Source organism: Malaclemys terrapin, chromosome 7 (assembly GCF_027887155.1).
Source record: "Malaclemys terrapin pileata isolate rMalTer1 chromosome 7, rMalTer1.hap1, whole genome shotgun sequence".
Taxonomy (NCBI): Eukaryota; Metazoa; Chordata; order Testudines; family Emydidae; genus Malaclemys; species Malaclemys terrapin.
Genome location: NC_071511.1, coordinates 18170091 through 18186632, shown reverse-complemented (window position 1 = coordinate 18186632; position 16542 = coordinate 18170091). Strand labels below are relative to the sequence as shown.

Genomic DNA, 16542 nt, shown 5'->3' with positions numbered 1-16542 from the left:
GGGCAAAAAACCTAACTGGCTTCAAGACTGAGCTTGATAAGTTTATGGAGGAGATGGTATGACTGGTCTGCCTACAATGGCATGTGGCCCATCGGCGACTGCCAGTAGCAAAAATCCCCAACAGCCAGAGACGGGACACTAGGTGGGGAGGGCTCTGAGTTACTACAGAGAATTCTTGCCCAGGTATCTGCCTGGTAGGTCTTGCCCACATGCTTCGGGACTAACTGATTGCCATATTTAGGGTTGGGAAGGAATTTCCCCCTGCGTCGGATTGGCAGAGACCATGGGGTTTTTTCTCTCCTTCCTCTGTGGCATGGTGCACAGGTCACTTGCAGGTTTAAACTAGTGTAAATGGTGAATTCTCTAACTTGAAGTCTTTAAACCAGTGGTCCCCAAACTGTGTGGGGCACACCCCACTAGGGGACGCGGAGGAAAGTTTGGGAGGGGGTGTGCGGTGGGGTCCAGGCCAGTCCCCACAGGAGGTGGGGAGGGAGCACACCCCAGCTCTGTTCCGCCCCTGCTCCCAACTGTAGTCCTGGTGCCTGGCCCTGTGCCCGACCCCAGCCTCAGCCCTCAACCGTGGCCCCGGTTGCTGGCCCCTGCTGCGACTCAGCCCCTGCCCTGCCCCCAGCTGCAGGCCCCACCCTTGGTCCCCTTACCCCTGTACATGTGCCCCCTAGAGCCATGGCCCCGGCTCTTGGGGGGGGAACAGGGATAAAGGGGTGTATGTGACCCTGAAAAATTTGGGGACCACTGCTTTATACCATGATTTGAGGACTTCAGTAACTCTGCCAGAGGTTAGAGGTCTATTACGGGAGTGAGTGGGTGAGGTTCTGTGGCCTGCAATATGTAGGAGGTCAAACTAGATGATCATGATGGTCCCTTCTGACCTTAAAGTCTATGAATTTATGAGCATGATGTAAGGAATGCTGAGGTACAATTTTTTTAATGAGATTAAAATTGATGTGCTGGATACTTATGGTCATAAAAAAATCTCATGACTCTTTCCCCCCCCTCCCCCCCAAGTTGGGACTTTAGCCTACTGGGGTGGTGTCCTGGGCCATCTTTCAGTTATGGTTTCTAAATTCTGCCTACCAAAATTTCTGCTGCAGTTCCAATAGAGCAGTGGTTCTCAAACAGTGGTCTGGACCTAGGGTGACTAGATAGTAAGGGTGAAAAATCAGGATGGGGTGAGGGGTAATTGGCACCTATATAAGACAAAGCCCCAAATATCGGGACTGTCCCTATAAAATCGGGACATCTGGTCACCCTATCCGGGGCACCCTGGGGGGCCATGAGCTGGTTTCAGGGGGTCCGCCAAGCAGGGCCGGCATTAAACTTCCTGGGACCCAAGGCAGAAATCCAAAGTCCCCCCAAGCCCTGCCACCCAGGGTTGAAGCTGAAGCCTGAGCAACTTAGCTTCCTGGGGCCCCCTGTTTGCCCCCGAAAGAAAAAGGTTGAGAACCCCTGCAATAGAGTATGGTATTTCTCAGTTACAAAACCAGTTGGGCAGAGTTGCTGTGCTTCTGTGTTAAGCTTCTGTGTTTCATTCCAGAGATGGCTCCATTTCAGTGGTGGATTCATAGATTCATAGATTCTAGGACTGGAAGGGACCTCGAGAGGTCATCGAGTCCAGTCCCCTGCCCGCATGGCAGGACCAAATACTGTCTAGACCATCCCTGATAGACATTTATCTAACCTACTCTTAAATATCTCCAGAGATGGAGATTCCACAACCTCCCTAGGCAATTTATTCCAGTGTTTAACCACCCTGACAGTTAGGAACTTTTTCCTAATGTCCAATCTAGACCTCCCTTGCTGCAGTTTAAACCCATTGCTTCTTGCTCTATCCTTAGAGGCTAAGGTGAACAAGTTTTCTCCCTCCTCCTTATGACACCCTTTTAAATACCTGAAAACTGCTATCCTGTCCCCTCTCAGTCTTCTCTTTTCTAAACTAAACAAACCCAATTCTTTCAGCCTTCCTTCATAGGTCATGTTCTCAAGACCTTTAATCATTCTTGTTGCTCTTCTCTGGACCCTTTCCAATTTCTCCACATCTTTTTTTGAAATGCGGTGCCCAGAACTGGACACAATACTCCAGCTGAGGCCTAACCAGAGCAGAGTAGAGCGGAAGAATAACTTCTCGTGTCTTGCTCACAACACACCTGTTAATACAGAATCATGTTTGCTTTTTTTGCAACAGCATCACACTGTTGACTCATATTTAGCTTGTGGTCCACTATAACCCCTAGATCCCTTTCTGCCGTACTCCTTCCTAGACAGTCTCTTCCCATTCTGTATATGTGAAACTGATTTTTTCTTCCTAAGTGAAGCACTTTGCATTTGTCTTTGTTAAACTTCATCCTGTTTAACTCAGACCATTTCTCCAATTTGTCCAGATCATTTTGAATTATGACCCTGTCCTCCAAAGCAGTTGCAATCCCTCCCAGTTTGGTATCATCCGCAAACTTAATAAGCATACTTTCTATGCCAATATCTAAAAAAGTGTGTGTGTGTGTGTTTGTGTACACAGACTGTGGCATATGCAGATATTTGCCCTGGAAGCCTTCATAATGAAAGATGAGGTAGAAAGGAATTGCTTGCTAGCATAAAGACCAAAACACTCTGATATTGATTGTTCTGAGATATCATTTTCAATCAGCATTTTGTTTGCTTTTTTTCATCCTTTAGTAGCCATTAGTTTTTTTTATTTTTAATCACAAATCGGGTGTCTGTGGCATAGCTTATGTGCCTCAAATGAGCTCCCCTTCATCTAGTACAGTGGCTGGCCCTCAACCTTTCCAGAGTGCTCTACCCCTTTAAGGTGGTTGATTTGCCTTGTGTACCCCAAGTTTCACCTCTCTTAAAAACTACTTGCTTACAAAACCAGACATAGGACAAAAATGTCTCTGCACACTAGTACTGAAAAATTGCTTACTTTCTCATTTTTACCATAGAATTTTAAAATACAATATTTATATTCCAAATTATTTACTTCCATTTCAGTGTATAGTATATAAAGCAATATAAATAAGTCATCATCTGTATGAAATTTTAGTTTGTACTGACTTCGCTAGTGCTTTCTATGTAGCTTGTTGTAAAACTAGGCAAATACCTAGATGAGATGATGTACCCCTTGCGTACCTCCTGGTTCAGAACCACTGATCTAGTAGATCTTTGTGTGTTCTGCAGCTGAGACATGAGCTGGTATTCTCATTTTGTGTAGGCAGCAGATGCCCTAGGTAAGTCACGAGGGAGTCTGTCTGGCTAAGCAGCCTCTCCCTGACTGAGGTGGGAGCTATGCAGAGCTCATCTCAATTACAAGCCACTGTTTGCCTCTGATCCTAGAAACTCTTTGCTTTACTGATCCTTGTTTGTAGCATTATTGTGTTTTACATCAGATGTGGGTCAGATGGGAGCGAGGATGAGAAGTGGGGGTAGCACGGGCAATGCATGCACAGCTAACTCTATCAGGACACCTTTCAGGATTTGGAAATGGTGTTGTTTGAATAAATGAAGTGTACTGAATAGGTTTGAGGTATAGACACGTTATTTCATATCCAATGGATGTATTGTTCTGTTGGCCTCTCATCAAGGTCAGCGCTGTATAAGAAAGAACTGTAGCAGTAATGAGTCATTTCAGTCTGAGTTTTGGTTGTGCCCATTATGGATACAGCAGCCAGCTGTCAAATGCTGAACTGAGTCTAGATCTGAATATTTCCCAAAGTTCAGGGGTTGTTCACATCTAGGTGTTGGTTTTGAACCCCTATCTACCTATTTTCTTTTCCTTGGTGCTCAGATATACTAAATTTCATTACAATTAGTTATGACACCAGGAGGATTCTTCATGCAAAAGACACAAAGAGCAATTTTCTGATGAGGCAAGATCAGCACAGCTCCTATTGGCTTGGGCAGGTGGAAGCTTGACGTGCCCTTGTGCAGCATGTAATAGACCTGCCCTGCATGGACCATGACGTTTTGCTTTCCAGTCTCGGTTGCAGTAATATGCAGGACACATGCATGCAGTGAGCTCAGCTACCAGGCAGGGTGCTCTAGGAAGAGTCTGCTCTGGGGTCTGGCTAGCAGTTGGGTATGTTGGGTGCTAGAAGCAGAGGGGAAAGTTCTTTTGGAGTAATCATTTTAAAAAAAAGAGAGAGAGAGAGGCAGGAGTCTAAAGCAGGTGGCTGGCTACTCTCCTACAAAGCCTACAATGGATCTCACTTGCCCTCCTAAGGATGGTGCTATGAAGAGAACATGGTATAATGAATGGACCAAAGTGAAAGTTGTTTTAAGAAAACCATTTTGAGTCTACTTCATTGACTGCTAGAGAAGAAATCTCCAGTCCTGTAACTAATGCGAGCCAGCAACTTAAAATGGTTTCAAGTAGAGTACATATGATTGGACTGCACTAATGAGCTTGCTTTTCTGTTCAGCACAAGGAGGATTCCACGTAAGCTGCCTTATTAACTTCGGGGTTACTTTTCTTTTTTCAGTGTGTTCACTGTTTTCCAGGATCTCTTGCTTTTTCCGTGACTGTTGCTCAGCCCGCAGCCTCCAGTTCCATTATTGCAGACATTATGTTAGCTGATAATGAGGTTTCTGTAGGTGTCCTTCTTCCTCCACATTCTTTGCAGCTTTTACAGTTCACCTGCCAGGCGTTTAAGAAAGTTCAGACTTTTGAGATCTTTGCAATCTAAAGGGTATTATTGAAAAAGATCAAACTCTCTTTCTGGTTATTGTAATGGCCATTTTAGTCTCCTCAAAGATGTTTTACCAGGGCTCAAGAATTTTAATGGCTTGAAAATTGTCCATAAAGCTGTGAACAGGAAGTTCATCTCTCAGCAGTATACAGCATATTTGGGAGTCTTTTTTTCCTGAATGTCTGACTGTTCTTTGCAGTATTGTTGTTTAATAATATATCTGTTCAGGAGCCATAGAGGCAATTTCAAGTGAGAATTTCCATTCACAGTGAAACTTTTTTCTGCTTTTACTTAGTTGTTTTCTTAGTGGTGACCTACATCCAGTGTTTTACTGCATCTCCTGCTGTTCTTGCACATACAGAACCCTCCTTTATATTTGCCATTGGAGCTGTCCTCAGCCAGTCCTACCTGGCCAAGGTTAGATTTAAAAAAAAACCGCAAGTATGCACTTTGTGTGTCACGTCTACTTCACATGGTTAGTCCACATAGAGGACAGGAGAGCGCTGCTGCTACCAGTTCAAGTGGTAGAGGCACACGACTTCAGTGCTGGAGACCATAGGTTTAAACTGTGCTGGTGAGCAAGATGTGGAGAAACAAATAGTTCTTAAAACAATAAAAATAAAAAAGGTTATCTAATCTAAAGTTGCCTGCCACTTTCTCAATGATATTTGCCCTAGGTCCTTGTTACTGAGAGTCAGAGGATAATGTAAGTGGAAATAGTACTGGGAATTACACTAATGAGAGATAGTAAGACTTGGTTACTGTTGATGTCAAGGAGATTATTGGATGATAGGTCAACAAAGTCAGGAAAGAAGAGAATCTGTCACCCCAGATACCTGTAGACAGTCCCAAAATCGAAGGGTCGAAAGAGTAAGACAGGAAGGACTTAAGTCTGTCGTTAATTACACCTTCCAGTTGCAGGAAATTGATCACATAGGCCAGGGATCCCAAACTCAAATCACCAGGAGGGCCACATGAGGACTAGTACATTGACTGGAGGGCCACATCACTGACACCTTTTCATATAAAGGTACAAAAGCCCCCCCCAGCCCCACCCCCACTCCACCCGTTCCATGAGGTCCCGCCTCTTCCCACCCCTTCCCCGCCACCATTCCAACCCCTTCCCCAAAATCTCCACCCCTGTCCTGCCTCTTCTCCGCCTCCTCCCCCCTCACTGCTGGAAAGCGCTAAGCGCCGCCAAACAGCTGTTTGGTGGCGGGAAGCGCCTGGAGGTAGGCAGAGGAGCGGGGACACGGCACGCTGGGGGCGGCAGGGGAGGAGAGCTTGGCGGCCATAGGAAACAACTCTGGGGGTACTGGGAGCTGCTGCTGTTTGAGACCGCAGGCTGCGTGTTTGAGACCCCTGATGTAGGCTTTGTCCAGATGATCCCAGTCGATAGTGGTTGTAGTGGAATGCTAAGCTATTATACTATTTAGTCACTAGGTGGCACTATGTAAAATACCTGATTTAAATGAACCTCAGCTGTACTTGGCAGAGCATTAAAGGACCTTGTGATGAACACATCTGGTGTATGTCAGCAAGCTCAGTAGCCAGTCCATATCTGGCACGGAGGAACGTGACATGGAGTCCGGAGTAAACGAAAAACAGCAACAGAAGTTGCAAACAGAAGGAACAAATCAACAAAGATTGCAGGATCTCACCGACGTGCCACTTTTCAGTGCCCCAGAGAACTTCAGCTTTGACAAACCTTCAGAGTGAAGAGACTGGAAACAATATTTTGCAAGATTTCACATTGCTACCAAGCTGCACAAAGACACTGGAGATATACAGGTATCATCTTCCACTTATGCTATGGGGAAGCTAGCAGAGTATGTCCTTAAATCCTTTGACTTTACTGTAGACAGGCACAAAGATGACTCTGTGATGTATACGTTATACCTCAGAGAAATGTGGTTGATGCAAGAGCATGTTTCCAACAGAAGAATTCAAGAACCAGGGAAAAATGTTGCATGTTTTATATGAGCTCTGCAGACATTGGCTGAAAACTGACATTTTCATTTTTTTGAATTCCCCAAAATCACAGAGACAGGCTGGTTATTGGGTTAACAGATTCAAAACATTTCACAGCAGCTACAATTTAAGAAAAAATTTACCTTAGTCATAGCTATACAGTTATCAAAAGAGTCAGAATCAGTCAAACAGAACAAAAGCCAGGACCAACTTGACAAACCTGAAACTAGCTTAGAAGCTAAAAACAGACTCTTGAGTGTTAAAAGTCATTATCAAAAACCCCTGAGGCAAGGCGAGAGAACTCCCAGGCTAAGAGAGACAAATTCCAACCTACATGCACAAGGTGTGGAAGGAATCATATCCCAAGAAATGATGCATATCCAGCCATAGGTGCACGGTGTAATACATGCATGAGATATAGACATTTTGCAGTTGTTTGCCATACCAAAGCAGTCAGGGAGTTGACTCATATTGTGGACAGTGGACCACAATTCACTGCAGCAGAATTTAAATAATTCCAAATGAAATATGACTGATCATATTAATAGCTGCCCCTATTATCTATAAGCAAATGGGGAGGCCAAGAGAACTGTACAGATAGACTTAAAAAAAAAAAAGTCCTGCAGCAGGAAGATCCATTCCTCACTCTTCTGAGTTACAGATCAACATCAATAGCGGCTACTAGAGATAGTGCAGCACAACTGCTGAAGGGAAGGCAACTCAGAACTACTGTTCCAACTCTGGGGAAAAAAACCTGTTTCCAAAGTGGCCAGACATGAAGAGAGTCGCCAAATCAGATAAAGATAAGAGCTTATGAACACTTTTAGAACAGATGCCACTCAGAGAATTGCCAGGTCTAGAAGCTGGTGTCCATGTTCATGTCAAATTGGGTGGAGAAAAAGGATGGACAACTCCAGCTGTAGTGAACAAAAAGCATAAAGCATCCAAAGCATATGTGATTAAGACTGACAGTGGAGAGTTCAACAGAAACAATCAACATCAACAGTTTGTTCCTCAGAAAGAGAGCAGTCAACAGGGTAAACGCGAAACAAGAAGACAACTCAAGGATTCCAAATCAACCACAGCCAGTCATTGCAACTAATGGACAGCCAGATGACCAAGTTTATGTGTTTAGGTCATGTCATTTGAAAATCAGTACGATTCAGAGACATTTAACAGACTCACACGTACTGAACTTCAAAGACAACGTGATAGTGTAAATATTGTAAAGGATAGGAATGTAGAACTTAAAGGGAGAGATGTAATGGAATGCTAAACTGCATAATACTGTTCAACCATTGTGTATAAAAGTCTTTATTTAAATGAACATCAGCCATACCTGGCAGAGCGTTAAAGGATCTTATGAACACATCTGGTATGGTACAGGAACATGACAGCAGTGATGCCCAATAATGTCTGGGTTGGCTGTTGGATCCCCACAGAAGTTACTCAGAAAATGAGAGGCTGCAGGATTGAAACAAATATTGGTCCACCAACATTTCTCCAGACAGCCAGAGCATGAGATAGACCATCCCTTCCCTACTCGAGCAGAAACCCGAGAAAAGGAGATACATGAACAGAAATTAGAAAAGCTGCTTGACTGTGCTGTGGACCTTCTCAAATGAACCAGCTTAAGTCAAACAAATGGGCTGTGGCATGTACTGCAGATGCACCAGTAGCTGTATGTGCACATCTGTCAAAACAGCTGTTTCAACTTGTAATTTCTAGCTAGCCAGTGAGCAGCAACTTGAAGGAAAAAAAAAAAAAAAAAAAAGCAGGTTCCCAGCAACTATGTACAGAAATAGAGAGCGTAGGTGTTCCTGGAGATTGTTACTAATTCACCATAAGAGGTCACAGGCATAAGCAAGAGAGGCTGCTCTCACACTTGATTTTGTAGCTCCTTGGATTTTCTTTGCAGCCTAGTGGCAGATCATTAGGTGGGGAGTTAGACAAGCATAAATAATACCACCTGATACAAATTCTCTAGTGCTTGTTTGCTCTCCATACACTCTTCTTTAAACACCAGTTGGTAGGGGTGAAAGTGGGCAATCTTGTTGAAATGCCTCTTAGATCAGCGACGAATAATAAATTGCTGGTATGAGGTGACTTAAATGTGTATATGCTGACATGTTGAGCTTTTCATGGTTCTAGGGTGACCATATTTCCCAAAGGGAAAACTGGATATTGTGCAGGGCTTGCCTGAGCCCCCCCCGTCCCCTGCCTGGGGCTGACAGCCAGAGGCATCCTGCCCCCAGGGGCTGACAGCCCAAGCCCTGGCACCTAGGGTGAAATGTAAAAAAACCCAGCAACCCCTCCCCTCTTTCCCCCACACAAGGCAAGCCCATTGTAACCCCAACAGCAAGGCAATTTTGCAACCCCCACTTCAACAGCCACTTATAGTGACCTAACCCCCCCCCCACACACACACACGATGCGCTTGCGTGTTGGTGGGCAGACAGCTACTGTATTTTCAACAGTTTTGATCTGTTCTCGCTTAAACTGCAGAAGTGGGAACACTGCAGCATCTTCAGCTGGACGCCGGAAGTTTTAACATTGGATACCCCAGTGAACTGTGATGCTAATGCAAATTTTTAGATGCATGTAAAATAACCCCCGGGAGATGAAATTATTTTCCTGACAACTGGAAGAATCCATAAGAAAACCAGCCAGGCCGGACAAATACCAGCCAGGTGGTAACCCTGAATGTTCCTTCATGCCCCTAGGGAGGTGCACTCCACTTTTTTTGGCAAAACTGGTCGGTTGGCAAGAGCAAATGGGACAAATGTCCAAATTTGCCAAAAAAGTCGGAACATCTGGGACAGGGCTTAAAAAGGGGACTGTCCTGGCCAAAACAGGATGTATGGTCATCCTAACTGGTTCTGTGTCTAATTATTTCAGGCACATCTGAGGCCCAGGAATTGTTCCATATGTTATATATGCATGTTGATTTTGGAGGCTTTTTACTGTGGCCACCACTAAAGGCAAGTCAAGTTTTCTATGAAACTTTTAGGAGTGTTCTTCTGATAAACCATAACCCTCCAGTAACACTGGGCAGTGCACCAGAAGCAGAAGTGGTGGCAAGCTCTCTTCGCTTGTGTTTGGTAAGCGATACGCAACAAAGCCAGATAGACTGGGATGCATTCAGTACTAGTGACGTAGGGCAAACTGGCTGTTCTTGTTGATCATCTTATCCTAATAGGATTAAGATAGGATATTGTCCCAGCCTTACAAAGTACTATGACTTCATGATACTTCAAAAAGATTGAGGACTAGCATACAAATATATACACACACACGCATGCTCATGTGCATGCTTGTGGGCTCACTCTCATGTTATTTGAGATGTTGAAATGATATTGTTGTATTATCTTGGTACAGATCATTGAACTTCCTTTTTGGTGATATACTGATTTCATGCTCTGTATGTTGGATAGTATTTTTTAGATTGCTGTGGCCGTTGTAGTCATTCGTAATCTATCATGCTAACCCCAGGGAAAAAGCCCAGCCTGCCCATCAAACAACAGATGTTCCCAAGGAGCAACTTTCCTAACCCACGTCTGTTTATTTCCTTTTGAGTTTAGGCTGTGCCTCTGGTATTATGCAGTCTGTGACATTTTAACACGATACAGTCTGGACTCAGTACATCTAGAAAGTACAGCTACTGCTTGCAGGCACGGAGGGATCCAGTCAGCAAAGCACTAAAGAGCTACGTTTTGGGCCGTATCCTGCCACTTCCTGCAGGACACGGAGTGCCTTTCACTCCCATTGAAATCAGTGGAAGGACAGGATGCTACCCTATCGCAGGAGATACTCCGAGTTTTGTGGCATTGGGACACCAAGAGCAGATATTAAAAAAAGAATCCCCATTGCCTGCCACAAAGGTCCCCTTGTATTAGTCTCTCCTTTGGGTGAAAGGTGAGGATGGCCTTGCTGAGAATGCACTGGAGCTTGCAAAATGACGTTTCCTGGAACTGGTTGGGAAATTTTTCATTAGAAGAATTTTCCAACAGGAAATGCCCTTTTCACACAAAATTGAAAAATTTTGCTGAAAACTTTTGATTTTTTCCATTGGGTAAATTAAAATGACTGCTCCCCAGCTGCCTGCAGAAGGCTCTTGCCAGGTTTGCTTTATGCCTGGGAGGCGTGGTAGATACGCTAGAGGGTAGGGATAGGATACAGAGAAACCTAGACAAATTAGAGGATTGGGCCAAAAAAAATCTGATAGGGTTCAACAAGGACAAGTGCAGAGTCCTGCACTCAGGACGGAAGAATCCCATGCACTGCTACAGGCTGGGGACCTACTGGCTAGGCAGCAGTTCTGCACAAAAGGACCTAGAGGTTACAGTGGATGAAAAGCTGGCTACGAATCAACAGTGTGCCCTCGTTGCCAAGAAGGCTAACGGCATTTTGGGCTGTATAAGTAGGGGCATTGCCAGCAGATCGAGGGATGTGATCATTCCCCTCTGTTCGACATTGGTGAGGCCTTATCAGGGGTACTGTGTCCAGTTTTGGGCCCCACACTACAAGAAGGATGTGGACAAATTGGAGAGAGTCCAGCGGAGGGCAACAAAAATGATTAGGGGTCTGGAGCACATGACTTATGCAGAGAGGCTGAGGGAACTGGGATTGTTTGTTTAGTCTGCAGAAGAGAAGAATGGGGGGGGATTTGATAGCTGCTTTCAACTACCTGAAAGGGGGTTCCAAAGAGGATGGATCTACTGTTCTCAGTGGTACCAGATGACAGAACAAGGAGTAATGGTCTCAACTTGCAGTGGGGGAGGTTTAGGTTGGATATTAGGAAAAACTTTTTCACTAGGAGGATGGTGAAGCACTGGAATGGGTTACCTAGGGAGGTGGTGGAATCTCCTTCTTTAGAGGTTTTTAAGGTCAAGCTTGACAAAGCCCTGGCTGGGATGATTTAGTTGGGGATTGGTCCTGCCTTGAGCAAGGGGTTGGACTAGATGACCTCCTGAGGTCCCTTCTAGTCCTGATATTCTATGATTCTTACAGACAGGCATGAGGGAAGCTAAACATTTCCATTTTAGTTCTACCAAAATATAATTTTTCTGGAAATCCCTTCCACTTTGTGGTGTTCGTGCTGGCAGAACAAAAAGCCGCAAATTTACGTTCTACGTGCCAAAGCATTTGAACTCCAGAAGCATCCCAGAATATCGATCTTCCTTTGCTGTCTTGCCAACGTGCCACTTTGCTGATAATGAAGCCTGTGAGATGTGCTGTTGAAATGAAATTTCAGGGCAGTCAGTTCAATGAGTCTTGATGCAGCACTTTTCCCAATAACGACAAATTGCATTTCTGCTCCGTGTGTGTGTGTGTGTTCAGATTCGCTTAGCGTAGTGGATAGGCTGGGACTTGCCATATCCATGTGACTTGGGCTGTTGTCATGATGGAATGTAATATGGCCTGTGTTTTGGATGAATGGGACAAGTTGACTCCTGGTGTTGCGGGTGCAACTCCACTGACTTCAAAAGAGTAAACCTGCAAAAAGAAATTGGGCCAGATCCTCTGCTGGTATAAATCAGCCTAACTCTGATTTTATTTGCGCTACAGCGATTACATATCGGCTGAGGATCTGGGCTACGACATTTTTAAAAAATCTACGTTTTTCTCACTAACATTAAGAGTAAATAGCTCTGTAGTGAGTTGGGCATTATTATTGATACTGCAGTAGCGCACCAGAGGCAATCAGAATCCGGGCCCATTGTACTGTACAATTGTTGGTGCCTGAGCAGTTTACAGACTAAGGGTTGAATCACCCCTCAGCCTGCACGACTGCTCAGGGGCGTAAGGAGGAATAAGAAGCCGGTGATCTGGGAATAATAGGGAATGTGTGGATCCTTGGCTCCATCCCCAAAGCACTGGGCTGCGGAGGTTAGCCACTGCAGGAGGGTTGCTTTGTAAATTTCTAGCCCTCTGGAATAAGGGGAGGACTTAGCTAATACAAAGGGGAAGGGATGGGAGTGGTGATTGTAGTCGTTTTGTGCTGGTATTAGGCCAGTTGCAATTTATTGCACCCTTTAGAGCAATGGAGGAGCAGGCAGGGAATTGTGGGTCATAATGCCTTCCCTAAGATGCTCCTGCCATGCCGGCCCTTACTATGAGCTGTGTCCTTTTGTCACAATCTACACCCGAGAATGACAATGTAGGAGATAAGAATTCCAGCTCAGTACATAAGATATGGAGGATACAGGCTTAATGCTGTACTTGGCTATTAGCTTTTTGCAATATACAATATGCAGACGCATCCTATTCAACTTGGATGCAGGCAGCTAAATTGATTGAGTTTTAAAAAAATCTCAATACACAAATCTCAGTAAAAATAAATTATGTATTTTAAAAATGTCCTCCGTATTTTTAAAATTTCTGCAGATGGCTTGGCTAAAATGGTTCTAGGTTGTCTCCTGCATCATGTAGGACATTTTCTTCACACCATTCCTACTGGGGAAATTATACGACTAGATTTTGAAGGTTTAGGCACATGCAGTTGTCTGCGTACATTTGTGAACACCTGATATGAACACACACATTGGATATCTGCACATGCTAGATAAAGTGCCCAGCTGGCCCCGTGCATATGCATACTTGGCTACAGGCCTGTATGTTTAGGTACACGCAGTTGTGTATGTCTAGCTTTGAAATTCTGGCCTCTTAGGATATGTCTGCACTGCAGCTGGAAGCGAGCTCCCAGCCTGGGTCGGGCAGGCTTGTAGTCAGGTGGCTAGCCTGTGCTGCCACCCATGCCATGCAACATGCACACTAATTTTAGCACACAAGCTTGTGCTGAGCTAGCAAGTGTCTGTCAGCCCGGGCTTGGAGGCATGCTCCCAGTTGCAGTGTAGACATACCTTTAGGGAACAGGCTTGACCCCCATGAGACAGGGAGCAGAGGCTAATCTCATGAAACATTTTCATCTTTAGCTTCCGATTCTAGCTTCCTTTTTTAGGTGCCTCCATTGTGCAGCTGCCTTCTTTAGAAGTCTCTGTGGCTGGCTCTAATTGTTGTCACTCTTAAGAAATGTTCCCTACTATCTAGTCAGATTTTTCTTTTTTCTTTTTTTCACTTCAAGCTCTTTGTTTTCTCCTTCAAGGGCTCTTCCCTCCCTCCAGGCAGCAAGCATAGTTGCAGTCTCTGAAAGAAAGAACAATCACTTCCTGCTTATAGTCTTCCCAGACTTTTCACCCCTTTAAAGAACCATTAACAAAAATCCTTGGCTATAAACCTTTCAAACGTTTTAGCAGCAATTGGGAAGGTTTGTTTTCCTCAGACCCACACCCAGTGCCACAGATGCCATAATGCTTGTCTTGCGCTGAGATGCAAATTGTCTAATAGGTTGAGTGAGCCATATTTTCCCTATGCCAATTCTGCTTGCTTAGCTTCCAAGAATCAGTCCTGTTTAAGAGATTTCCAGCCTCAGTTACATTTATGTAAGCGGCTAAGAAGTGGGAGTTGGAAAAAATGCAATTGATCTTTCACAGCACAAGATAAAAGTCTTGTCAAAAGGAAAATGGTAAAAGGAAACAGTACTTCTCCAGCATACAAAAAGGAGATATATCATATAAAACAGACTTCGCCGATAGTTCTGATTTGCCGAAGAGGATATTTTACTTAATATGGCTGATGTTATCAGCACAGATAGAACTAGATCAGTGTCAGGATGAAAGCACAGATTTATCTAATTCTTAAAGAATATTAATTCCTGTAGGATATAATAGGTGTTTAAAATACCATCGTGATAGGTGTGGCACAGATACATTAAAAACAGAATTCTCTCTCTCTCTCTCTCTCTCCCTTCCCCCCCCAACCCCATTTCTGTTTAATACATTGTATATCAGTCACTTGGGTCCTGAAGACTCACATGACCACATCGCTGCAAATCATCATTAAGCTAATCATTTTCACAGGGTTCTATGAGCGCAAATTTGGAGGGCCTGAAAGGCTTTCTGGACCTTCTCCCCTTTGCTTACTTCTCAGCCAAAACACAATGTACAATTCAGTTGAAATGCTAATTGACCCAACAGTTATATTGGGGAAATGAACGAAAATAAGGACTTTGCATTTGAAGGGGAGCATCGTTATGTTTTTGGCCTCCTATTGTAGTAGCCTTTAAGAAATCAACATTTGTCAATAGGTATCAGTGTTATTTCCTATACTAAGAATATGAAAGTACTATGAATATTACAAAAATAGCGGTACAGTTTTCGTGTTATCTAAGACAACTGGACAGCTTTTAAAGTCAGCCACTTATATACTTGCAATACTGTATATTCTACAAGGAATAAGGTTTCATATGAGACTGATGGGTCAAATTCTGAAGTCTTTGATCAGGGCCCAATCCAGTGCCAATGGAAGTCAGTGGAAAGGCTCCCATTGACTTCAGTGGGCTTTAGATTGGGTGTTGAGCCCATTAATGGGACAAATCTCATGTAGGGCCTGTTGCATTTTGCTTGTGTAATGCGTCTTTCTCTCTCTCCTTTTTTTGTGCATGTTCAGAAATCCGTACCCAGTTGGTGGAACAGTTCAAATGTCTGGAACAACAATCCGAATCCCGGCTGCAGCTCCTGCAGGACCTCCAGGAGTTCTTCCGCAGAAAGGCTGAGATAGAGCTGGAGTACTCCAGGAGTCTGGAGAAACTGGCAGAACGATTTTCTTCCAAGATCCGCAGCTCCAGAGAACACCATCAATTCAAGTAAGCACGGACTTCCAGGAGCATGTGGGTGCTCCAGAGCCTGAATCAATAACTAACATTTGGTTGTGGCTGCAAAGTCCAAATGTTGACTAAAATTAATAGTGATTGTGCTACAGTGGCATTGTTTTGTGTTTTCAGCATGGAAGGGTCATGAGAAGTGAAATCAAGAATCAGGTATTGTGCAGTACAGTCACACTGAACTTGCTGCTTCAGTTCATTTCTTTTAACTCGTTTCTCCAAACAGTACCGTCAAATATGTGAACCTTGATTTTTTTCCTCTTCTCTCTCCCCCCCTCCCCCAAAAGAGCATAAACTCAGCTTCCATTTTCTGTGTCTTCACTTCAGTTAGTGCCAATAATGTCAGGTACATTTTATAGGACTTGATTTGTATATGCACTCAAGTCATTATTGGTTAGAGTGCTTTAAATTGCATTTGAAGATATTTGCAGACTCAAAATTGGAGGCAACTTCTGAAAATTGAGTTCACTAAAGTATTTGTATTTTTAAAATATTTGTCTATTACACACGCGCATGAATGCACACGCACAATGTGCTGAAGCTAGGTAAATTCATCTTGGAAATAAGGTACACAGTTTGAACGGTAATTAACCAGTGGAACAACTTACCAAGGGATGTGGTGAATTTTGCTTCACTTGAAGTCTTTTTAAAACTAAAAGCGGATGTCTTTCTAAAAATATGCTTTAGCATATTTAGCATAACCAGAAGATATGGACTCAATGCAACAGGAATTATTGGGTGAAAGTTAAAGCCTGTGTTATACAGGGGGTCAGACTAGATTATCATAATAGTTCTGTCTGGCCTTAGAATGTATAAATACATGTACATTTTCAAAAGCAGCTTGTGAACTCTCAGCCCACATTCTAAACCTTGGTTGCAAAAAACTTCAGGCAGAGTTTTAGAGTCTGGGGAGACTATTTCTTGGGTGAAGCTATTTAGTGTGTAACGTTATTGTACTATCATTCCAAGGCTCCATTTAAAAATGAGGTTATGAGTGGAAGAATGACTCCCTGTAAAATGGGACTGCCTAACTTTTTCTTTTCTCATTGACTCAGCAAATTCAGTTTTGCCGAAGATCTTTGGTTGGGCACCACAAAAGAGGCTGCCCCAAATATGCACATACTCTTGAATTGGTCTCATGTTTTCCCT

At 43.9% G+C, this 16542-nt stretch overlaps 1 protein-coding gene across 2 annotated transcripts in view; it reads left to right on the top strand.

Annotated features, from left to right (window-relative positions):
• SRGAP3 (SLIT-ROBO Rho GTPase activating protein 3) overlaps positions 1-16542 on the top strand; it is a 220568-nt gene that overhangs the window by 104879 nt on the left and 99147 nt on the right. For both annotated transcript variants that reach the window (XM_054035457.1, XM_054035455.1), the window contains exon 2: positions 15180-15375. In XM_054035457.1, coding sequence (XP_053891432.1) covers positions 15180-15375 — 196 coding nt within the window. The remainder of the gene's footprint in view (positions 1-15179; positions 15376-16542) is intronic.